At 44.3% G+C, this 10,000-nt stretch overlaps 1 protein-coding gene across 1 annotated transcript in view; it reads left to right on the top strand.

The window, feature by feature from the left end:
• The window catches only part of LOC122794974 (fatty acyl-CoA reductase 1-like), a 647,127-nt gene that overhangs the window by 331,308 nt on the left and 305,819 nt on the right, over positions 1 to 10,000 (top strand). Inside the window, exon 7 of the mRNA XM_044063565.1 lies at positions 9,456 to 9,583. Within this exon, the coding sequence (XP_043919500.1) occupies positions 9,456 to 9,583 (128 nt within the window). The remainder of the gene's footprint in view (positions 1 to 9,455; positions 9,584 to 10,000) is intronic.

The raw sequence follows: 10,000 nt of genomic DNA, 5'->3' as shown, positions 1-10,000 counted from the left end.
AGTGTGTGTGTGTGTGGGCCTGGGTGTGTGTGTGTGTGGGGTTGTGTGTGTGGGGTTGAGTGTGGGGTTGAGTGAGTGTGGGGTTGAGTGAGTGTGTGGTGAGTGTGTGTGTGTGGGGTTGAGTGTGTGTGGTTGAGTGTGTGAGTGTGTGGAGTGTGTGTGTGGGGTTGGAGGTGTGTGGGTTGTGTGTGTGTGTGTGTGTGGGGTTGTGTGTGTGTGTGTGGGAGCTGTGTGGTGGCATGTGTGTGTGTGTGTGTGTGTGGTTGAGTGTGTGAGTGTGTGTGTGGGAGTGTGTGTGGGCGTGTGTGTGGGGTTGAGGTGTGGGTGTGTGTGTGTGTGTGTGTGTTGAGTGTGTGTGTGTGTGTGTGGGGTTGAGGTGTGTGTGTGTGTGGGTTGGAAGAGGTAGTGTGTGTGTGTGTGTGTGTGTGTGTGTGTGTGGGGTTGAGTGTGTGTGTGTGTGGGTTGAGTGTGTGAGTGGAGTGTGTGTGTGTGTGTGGGGGCTGAGGAGTGAGTGTGTGTGGGGTTGAGGTGAGTGTGTGTGTGTGTGGGGTTAGTGTGTGTGTGTGTGGGGGTTGAGTGAGTGTGTGTGGGGTTGAGTGAGTGTGTGTGTGGGGTTGGAGTGTGTGTGTGTGTGTGGGGCCGAGGTGTGTGTGTGGGTTGAGTGTGTGTGTGTGTGTGTGTGGGGGTTGAGTGTGAGTGTGAGTGAGGTGAGGTGTGTGTGGGGTTGAGGTGTGTGTGAGTGGGGTGTTGGTGGAGTGTTGGAGAGAGAGTGTTGGGGTGACAGAGAGTGTTGTGTGAGAGAGGTGAGAGTGTTGTGAGTGACAGAGGAGGTTGTGTGAGTGAGAGTGTTGTGTGAGAGAGAGTGTTGTGTGAGTGAGAGTGTTGTGTGAGTGAGAGTGTTGTGTGAGTGAGAGTGTTGTGTGAGAGTGGGGGTTGTGTGTAGAGTGTTGTGTGAGTGGGTGTTGTGTGTGAAGTGAGTGAGAATTAATGAGGAGAGAGGGTGTGTGTGTGAGGAGAGAGTGTGTGTGTGAGAGAGTTGTGTGTGTGAGAGAAAGTGTGTGTGTGAGAGAGTGAGTGTGTGGGAGAGAGAGGTGTGTGTGTGAGAGAGAGTGTGTGTGTGTGTGAGTGTGTGTGTGAGTGTGTGTGTGTGTGTGTGTGGAGGTGTGTGAGTGTGTGTGTGTGGGGTGTGTGTGTGAGGAGTGTGTGGTGTGTGGAGTGTGTGCAAGTGTGTGTGAGTGTGAGTGTGTGAGTGTGTGAGTGTGTGAGTGTGAAGTGAGTGAAGTGAGTGGTGTGTGTGTGTGAGGAGTGAGTGTGAGTGAGAGTGTGTGTGAGGGGTGAGGTGTGTGAGGAGGAGTGTGTGAGTGAGGAGTGAGTGTGAGAGGAGGAGTGAGAGTGAGGAGTGAGAGTGTGGAGAGTGAGAGGGACAGTGAGAGCGTGAGAGTGTGAGGTGAGGAGGTGTGAGTGAGGTGGGAGAGTGTGGAGAGTGAGAGTGTGTGAGTGAGTGGTGAGTGTGTGTGTGTGTGTGAAGTGAGTGGTGAGTGTGTGTGTGTGTGTGTGAGTGTGTGTGTGTGTGTGTGTGTGGGAGTGTGTGTGAGTGTGTGTGAGGAGTGTGTGTGTGTGGAGTGTGTGTGTGTGTGTGAGAGTGTGTGGGAAGTGTGTGTGTGAGGTGTGCGTGTGTGTGAGAGAGTATGTGCGTGTGTGAGAGAGTGTGTGTGTATGCGTGTGTGAGAGAGTGTGTGTGTGTATGCGTGTGTCAGAGAGAGTGTGTGTGTGAGAGAGTGTGGGGATAAAGATTGACATCAGATAGAGAAGTTATGTACTCACCATAACTTTCCATCTGTGTTGTCCATCTTAATTTATCCTACACTCCCCTCCCTCCTTCCCCCTGCCCTGGCAGTTTTTTTTTTGATGGAACAGACTATGTATACCGTATTATTGATGACTTGTAAAAATTTCAGATAATGCCTCTGTGAAGGCATTTTCTGTCATTCTGTGTTTCTGCAAGCTGTATCTGAGATAACTGGGAGAGAGGCATTGTGGGTAGGACTTAAAGCTGGAGAGTTTTTGGTCACCTCAAACTGTAGTAATGGCCAAGTTGCTTCAGATATTCAGAACCAAACCCATCAGTCAAGGATAAATAAATATGGACAGCACAGATGAAACGTTATGGTGAGTACACAACTCTTTTCTAGCCATGGCTGCTACCTTCAAAAGGGGTTGACCTTCCTAGTTCCAGCTTGAGTAACTCTTGGAATATATCTTTTAATCCCCTGATCTTCCTGTAAAAGTTTGAGACTGCAAATAAGGTTTCCACTTGGCAGGCATGTGCTTCCATTTGGAAATGTCTCTACATTTTTGACAGAGCAACATGCTTTATTATCCTAGTTGATTGACTTGCATGAGCTCCTGAGTTATTTATAGCCACATGTATGTTAGGGTGCATGGGTCTAGTCTTTTTGTCCATCGTGACTTGTGTGGAAAGCAGGATTTTGAGAACCCAATGCGAGTTGTCAGATGCACTGGCAGGGTGCCTGCTACTTTCCTTCTTTCTTTGGTAAACGTAGCTGTTCCTTGTCAGACTCCTAGCTCAACAACATTGGTTAATTTCTGCTTTTTTTTTTCCTGATGCCCAGCGTTTCTGTTGGCATGACTGCAGAAATGCAGACTTTCTCAGATGGAAGGTTTTTATTGTTCAGTGTCTCTGGCATTGACTACATTTTATGACTTCTGAGCTGTCCCTGCTTTTAGTTCAATCTGATCTCCATGTTCTTGTCTTTACTATTCTAGAAATCCCTGCAAAGAAGACACTCTGGATGTGCAACTGCTGCTCAGGGTTTTTTATACTGGTAGTGCATGCACAAGTCTCTAGTAGAACATTATTTTCCACTAAGGAGAGCTAAGAACTACTTGGAAAGGGTTACTTTCATATTTTACCATCAGTTAACCACTCATAGAAAATGTGAATGTCTGAGGCCACTACCCTAAGTGCTGTAGATTTTTTTTCAGTGCATACTTTTAAGAATGCACCCATTGCGTGCATTTTGCATTTTCACAGTTGCCATTTGGTCTTTGGAGCACATCTTCAAATAGTGTCTCAACTGTGACTTCAGGAATTTGAATCTACTCTGGTACATCTGTAATTCAGGTCTCTGCATTCTGAATTAATCTTTGGTCTGTCCTATGACTTCTTACACTCTGGCAGATTTACTGCTTGGGATTCGGTTCAGCCATAGAGATTTTAAAAAAAAATTGCTGTTAAAATGTACAAGCATGTTTTTAACAGTTTTATCTTTTGAGAAGACCATCATTAATGGGTGATGGATGCTTGCCTTCCCTTTTTATCCAACCTCGAGTGTTGGGATTCCTTGAAACTCTGGCAAATACACACCTGTGTATTCTTTTTGAGCAGTGTAGGTAGTATAACTTAATTGCCCTTTATTTGTAGAAAGTGTGCTCCCCAGTGGCTGAGGAACAAGCTAGGCCAGGCACCCTTATGTAATCATGTGCAACATCACTGTGTGTTCTGGCAATGGTCACACATGCTCTGAGAATGAGATCTCCCAAGGAAATTTGACAGACTAGGATTGGGTTCAACAAGTCTTGTCATAGTTAACATTTAATGACTATTCACAGTGATAACCTTAACATTTGCCTTATTTGTACACCTGTCTTGTAATAACCTTAACATTTGCCTTATTTGTACACCTGTCTTGTTTGTGGAGCAACTTTTTTTTTTTTTTTATTGTGCATAGGTTTGTAGGTGTGTACTAGGCTAATGGCCCTGGGGCCTTTACAAGCCTAGCCATAGGATTACCCAGGCATACTGCCACCGGACCTTACTTCCCAGTGCCTCTCTAGTAGCCACCCCGGGGTGAATTTTCTGTTTATCATCCACTCCTCAACATTTCTCTTGAGGGTTAGCGAGGTGCTCTGCTTGACATGTATGGGAAGTCAGTTCCAAAGCATGGGCAGTATCTGGGTTATGAACCTGTCCCTCCAGCATGTTCTGTTAATTGTGGTAATGAGGTTGAGGTCTCTGGAGCATGTGGTGCAGAGGGATTAGGATTTCTTTAGATGTATTTCTAACTGAGCTGGGTCAGACATGGCTTTAAGTCGAGCAGAGATTGCCATAAGTAGGCGATATGAGACAGAGAATAGTTGGGAGTTTTTTTGTTGGTCCATATAGGACAAGTGTTTTAAGGCCTAGGATCCTCTTTGTGAGGTAATTTTATGGCCTCTCCATTTGTTGCAGGTGTCTAGTGAGGTACATGCCAAATGGGGCATTGTATTCGATGATTGGCCTAATGAAGGAAGAGTAGAGGGAGACTATGACCTCTTTCTTCCTGGATGCAAAACCCTTCATAATGAGATGTGCCATATAGGACTTTCTGACCACAGTGGCATTGTGGTGATTAAAAGAGAGGTTGCTGTCAACCTGTGTTCCCAGATCTCTTATGTCTGTGTTCAATGGACTACCATTAGTGTGGTAATTCATGGAAACCGGGTTTTTCCCAAAGGGGATGACACTTTTTTTTGGCTTTGAGCTTAAGGCCATGGTTCCGACACCAGTAGTTGGTCACAGTGAGGCCAATTCTGTAGGATGTCAACATCACTTGGGGAGTTAATAGCTCTCAACTTGCAATAGTCTGCGATCTTTGTCAGCCAGAGTCCCTTTGTGTTTGCCTGGATTTCAGAGAAGTAGATACCGAACAGGAGACTAACCAGGACAGAACCCTGTGGGACTCCACTCGTGATTAATCGTCAGTCTGACTTGGAGTCAGAACTTAGTGTGAAAGTAGCTATCTGTGAGCCAGTTTGCAACCCACCTAGTGATATAGGGGTTGATCCCAAGCTTAGTGAGTTTTTCTATGATTCCTGAGTGGGGAATAGTATAAAAAGCCTTTGCTAGATCAAGGTAGGCTGTATGAACCACTTTGCCTTCATCCACAGCTCTGCTGACTGACTCAAAGAAGTCTACCAAGTTGATCTGGCATGATCTACCCTTCACAAAACCAAACTTGTGTGGGATCCAGAGTTTTGAGACTCCCTATATCCTTGTTAAGTCCATGATGATGCGTTCCACAACTTTGCATATCGGGTTCCCAGGGTCTGTAGTTGCTCCTCCTTTGTGGCGAGGGATGACTGTAGCAATGCACTATTTGGCAGGGAATTGAGTTGAACAGGGCACACAGGTGAGGTGCCAGTTTACTCTGTAGTTCATGTATAACACAACCAGGGATATTGTCAGGTCCCATAGAAGCTGTATTCTTGGCCTTGGACAGTGCTGTTTTTACCTGTGCAGCAGTAATACTGGGTGCCTGGCAATCTACTGGTATTGTGATTGGTCCTTTGGGGGGGTAAAGTTGGCACTGACATATGTCTGCCAGTCTACTGGCCATCTGTTGGCTCTGTATATGAGGTACCATTGTGCAGTAGCTCAGAGCAAATCTGGGCATTGCTGTGGAGATTCTTTACATAACTTAGTATAGACAATCATAAGGTATTCTATATCTGCTGCAATTCTGTTGTCATACCTAGCTTTAGAGGATTTGATGAGGGATCTCAACGTTTTGTTGAGGCAGGTAAGGGAGTTTTTCCAGTCTTTGGACTTCACCTTATTCCGCATCAGTTTGCTCTTTCTGTTGTAGAGTTTATGGCAGGGGACCACCAGATCCTCCTCATTTTTTTTGGAGGAGAGTGTCTTGGTTCTATTGGGTATGGCGAGATCCATGCATTTGAGTACATGTTCGTATAGTGCACTATGATTCTGCAATCGCACAACTCTTCTCCATTTGCATGGGTGCTGTGAAGTTGGCCACCTCTGTTTTTTAGGATCCCAAAGGTTAGCTTTGGAGAATTTTTTTCGTAGTGGTTACCTTTGCTTGGGGGGGTGGGTGGATTTCCAAGATTAATTTGTGGTCTGAGCTAACCAGGAAGGAGCGGACTATTGCTGTAGAGCAACAGTCTCCCACGTTCGTAGTGACCAGGTCAAGGATGTAGCTACCTCTAGTGGGGGCAAGAGCGAGCTGGTCCAGGGCATTGGAATTAATGAACTCCAGGAAACATTGGGCAAGTGTATTGGTACACCAGTAGTTTTACCCAGTTAATGGAGGGGTAGTTGAAGTCGCTTGTAAGAGAGTGTTAGGTTGGACCCTAATATTCTTCAGGGTGCATAGGAATGTGGAGTGCGAGTCTTGGGACATGGTTGGGGACCTATAGCAGGCTATGACCTGAATCGCTGTCTTACCAATGTTAGCTGCACCTGAAATATCTCTGCATTATGTTGGTCTACCATTCTGGAGGTGTGTGCATCCTGTATGACTGTGGAAACGCCTTTGTCTTTGGAGCTTTGGTCTAAGTTCTGGGGCCAAAAGGTGTGGAATGAGTTTTATAGTCTGGTAGTGCAGGGGTGCTTTCTGCTGCCTTGAACCAGGTCTCTGTTACAACACAAATGTTTATGTTCTCCATTTAAATGAATGCCTTGAGTGAGCTCATTTTTGAGGTTTAGACATATAGCGTTGAACAACATGACCCTCGGGTTGCATTTGTTTGTAGCTGTTACGGTGGTAATTTGGTCTTTGGAACACTGCCTAAAAAAAGGCACTATAGGGGGTGGCAAGATCCTTGGCCAGTATCTGGAAGCCCAGGGGTGACAGATGCAGGCCATCTCTGGCAAAGCATAGAGGTCTGTCAGTTATGTCATCCCAGGCAGATACTGGATCCCCTTAGAATAACACCAGAAACTTGGCCAGTTGTTGAAATCAATCATTTTCTGCTTGTACTGTCATGTCATTCTGGGTGATGGTAGGATGCTGCTTAGGGCTAGGGTCATACCCTCCTGGGCTACATAATCTGAGAGCTCCTCCATGTCTCATGTAGTCCAGGGAGGTAGTCTCGGGTCACTCACACCCACATGTACAATGACAGTCATATTTGTACCCGTGCATGTGTTGTGGGATCCTGGCACCTTACCGGCAGCTGTTAGTTTCTCCTTATTCAACTTAGTGAGCGGAACATGAGTGTGCCTCACTATCAAGTCACCTATAACTAGTGTGTTGGGCATGCTGTTTTGCCTTAGGGGCTTTGAGTGGCACACTGTTTAGGAGAGTTTCATTAGTGTGTTGTGGTAGAGTGCATTTTTGCCTTGGAGGGCTCTGCTGCTTGGGTAGATTTTTGAGAGCCTCCGCTAAGGTGTATGGTTTGTGTTTTTATGTGAAGGCAGTGCTGGTGTGTGTTCTGGAGGTGTGTTGCAAGTGTTGACCTCTTGACCAGTTATTCTGGTCTTGGCTGGAGAGTGTTAGGCTTTCAGTTTGGATATACAAGTGCATCTCTCGCAAGTCTGAGTCTTGGAAGGTAAGAGGAGAGGTTTGTCTGTGTACATGAGGCAGTTGCTACATTCCCTCAGGATGCCCAAGTTAATAGGAGATAGCACAGGGAACTGACCTTTAAACTGGCAAGGTGGGCATTGATAAGTACTAGAGTTGTTTCCTTGTAGAAGGTTTACTGCTGGTAGCACTTGTGTGGTACAATAATTGCAACAAGAAGTCTGGTAAAGTGCTAGACTAATAAGCTAGTATAAGAGCAGGAAAGGAGAGAACTAGTAGATCTAAGGGAAAAAACTGAAGAGCAAACTTTAACACAGATCAAATATACAGTATGGGCAGGCAACTTCAAAGCCACAAAGTATAAGGACAAGATAACAATAGGGAGGAGGGGGTGGGAAACTATTACAGCTATTAGCTGTAGCCACTAAATTAAAGTTTTTAAATAGATAAAGGAGCAAGGAGACTCTAGAGAATGCTTTTAACTGCAAACAAATCAGTTGTGATACCAGACTAGAATGCAGAAACCTCAAAAAATAAATGCACAGAAAAGCACAGCTACAGCACTCGCAAGCAGAAAATACAACTCTCAATATGAAAAAGTTTACAGTTAAGTAATTCATTAAACATGCAATTAGGGTAATAAAACTGTATCTAGCAATGAAAAATACTGTTAAAACAGTATAAAACGGTACATAAATGCAGTGAAACAGTAAAAAATCTTTAACAGTGCAAAATGTAATAGATTAACTATATAGCACAATTACAAGCATTACAGAAGTGCAATTCAATGAAATAAGTGTAAGAAATAACTTGTCCTGCTCTTGGAATCTTAAGGTATTTTTGCTTAGTCTCAGTAATGAATCACAATCCACAGCCTGGTAATACAAGTTGAAGCCTGCATTGGGTGGTGTGATGACCTAACTCGGGCAGCCATTTGATGTGGTTCTCTGCATATCTTTGTCAGTGTCATCAGTAACTCTGAGCAGTAACCTTTTCCATGTCTGCAGCCAGGAGCATGTACTGTGGGAGATTGCACAACTTCAGGAGGATGATGTGCCTTCCCCCACCCCCAGGGTGCAATACCACACAATTCATGTAAGCGAGGGGTTGAAAAAGGCTTGCCTCACCTTGCAAAATGCAAACAAGGGGTTGAAAAAGGCTTGCCTCACCTTGAAAAATGCAAGTCATGTTTTGATAGTTATGTGCTTTTCATCGTTGACATAAGCTGATTAGGTAATAATCTGTACTTGGTCATTTGTTTTGATTACCAGGTAAATGGACTGGTTGTGTCTGATCCTTTTCAGATGCAGCCTGGGTTCCTAGGGCACAAGTGAAAATACGCAACAAGGGAATAAGAGATTACACTTGCTTATGAGCCAAAGATTAAAATGTGAATTGAAAAGAACTTGATTACTGTGTGTGTGTGTGTGTGTGTGTGTGTGTGTGTGTGTGTGTGTGTGTGTGTGTGTGTGTGTGTGTGTGTGTGTGTGTGTGTGTGTGTGTGTGTGTGTGTGTGTTTTCTGTAAAACACAGAAATCCACTTGTTTGAAAACTTAACAGTGGAATTTCAGTTGCGCGAAAGTGCACTTTCACAAAGAATGGTTCAACGAACCGTTAAGGAAAACAGGTGCCAAAGCACACTACAGTAAGGAAAGGGAATTTACTCGTTTCCCCACTGTAGTATGATCTCTGAGTTGGTATATTTAAGTGGGGGGGGGTGAAGGGTGCAGGGGGGCCTTGCAAAAACAATGTTTCTGTGTTGCTTATTGGTTCGTTGAATCGATGATCGCAGTGCACTTTTACTTAAGTGCACTTTAGTGCAACCAAAATTCCACTGTTAGTTTGCGAAGTGGAATTTCGGTGTTTTACAGTAGACCCATATATATATAATATAATATGCGGTTAATTTTAGTAGTTCAACAGTATAACATCATGTAACTTTTGGGAATATGTCAGACATGTTGCATCATTGCTTGTGTGAATGAGAGGATAGTGGACAGCCACCTAGGGTCAAGTTATGATAATATGCTTAAACTGCAGCTACAGTTCAAAGGATGAAAAAGCATTTTTGTATACATCTTGTGCAATTACATTCTGTTCATCTTAAAATAAGATTTTCTGTTCTTGCAGGCTGGAAAAGGAATCCTCCGTACAATGAGAGCTTCCAATAATGCCGTGGCTGATCTTGTTCCAGTAGATGTAGTTGTAAATACAATTCTTGCAGCAGCGTGGTACTCAACTGTTCATAGATACAGCATGTGAGTCTTGTCTTATTTGCTTGGTTTTATTGGTTACTTGGGGTGACCATATTAGTGCTTATAAACTTTGCTGTTTATCAGCTGAAGAGAGAGGGTAAGTAAACCTCATTGCACTGATCAAGATCTCACTGATGAGATTTATAAAAGTCAGTGACAATAAGAATGTTTGAGTTTGTCTGCAGTCCTCACTAATTTTTGAATTAAACATTTGTACTTTGCTTTTGGGGACACACACTTCATTGGATGTCTGATAAGCAAGCATACTGGATTAGGGTGGGTACTGTCAAGTTGTAAATGGACATATGGCCCAGTTGCCTTGTAGTTTTTTTATAATGGCTATAGGTGTCTTGCTGATGTGAGGGATGCTATGTCATGTGCTTGGACCCCTGTGGAAAGCATACTAGTAGTTGATATCAA

The sequence above is a fragment of the Protopterus annectens genome, chromosome 2.part1 (genome assembly GCF_019279795.1).
Source record: "Protopterus annectens isolate FY-2018-M chromosome 2.part1, PAN1.0, whole genome shotgun sequence".
NCBI classification, from domain to species: Eukaryota; Metazoa; Chordata; order Ceratodontiformes; family Protopteridae; genus Protopterus; species Protopterus annectens.
Note: the sequence above shows the minus strand (reverse complement) of the source record. Positions and strands in the feature narration are given on the sequence as shown.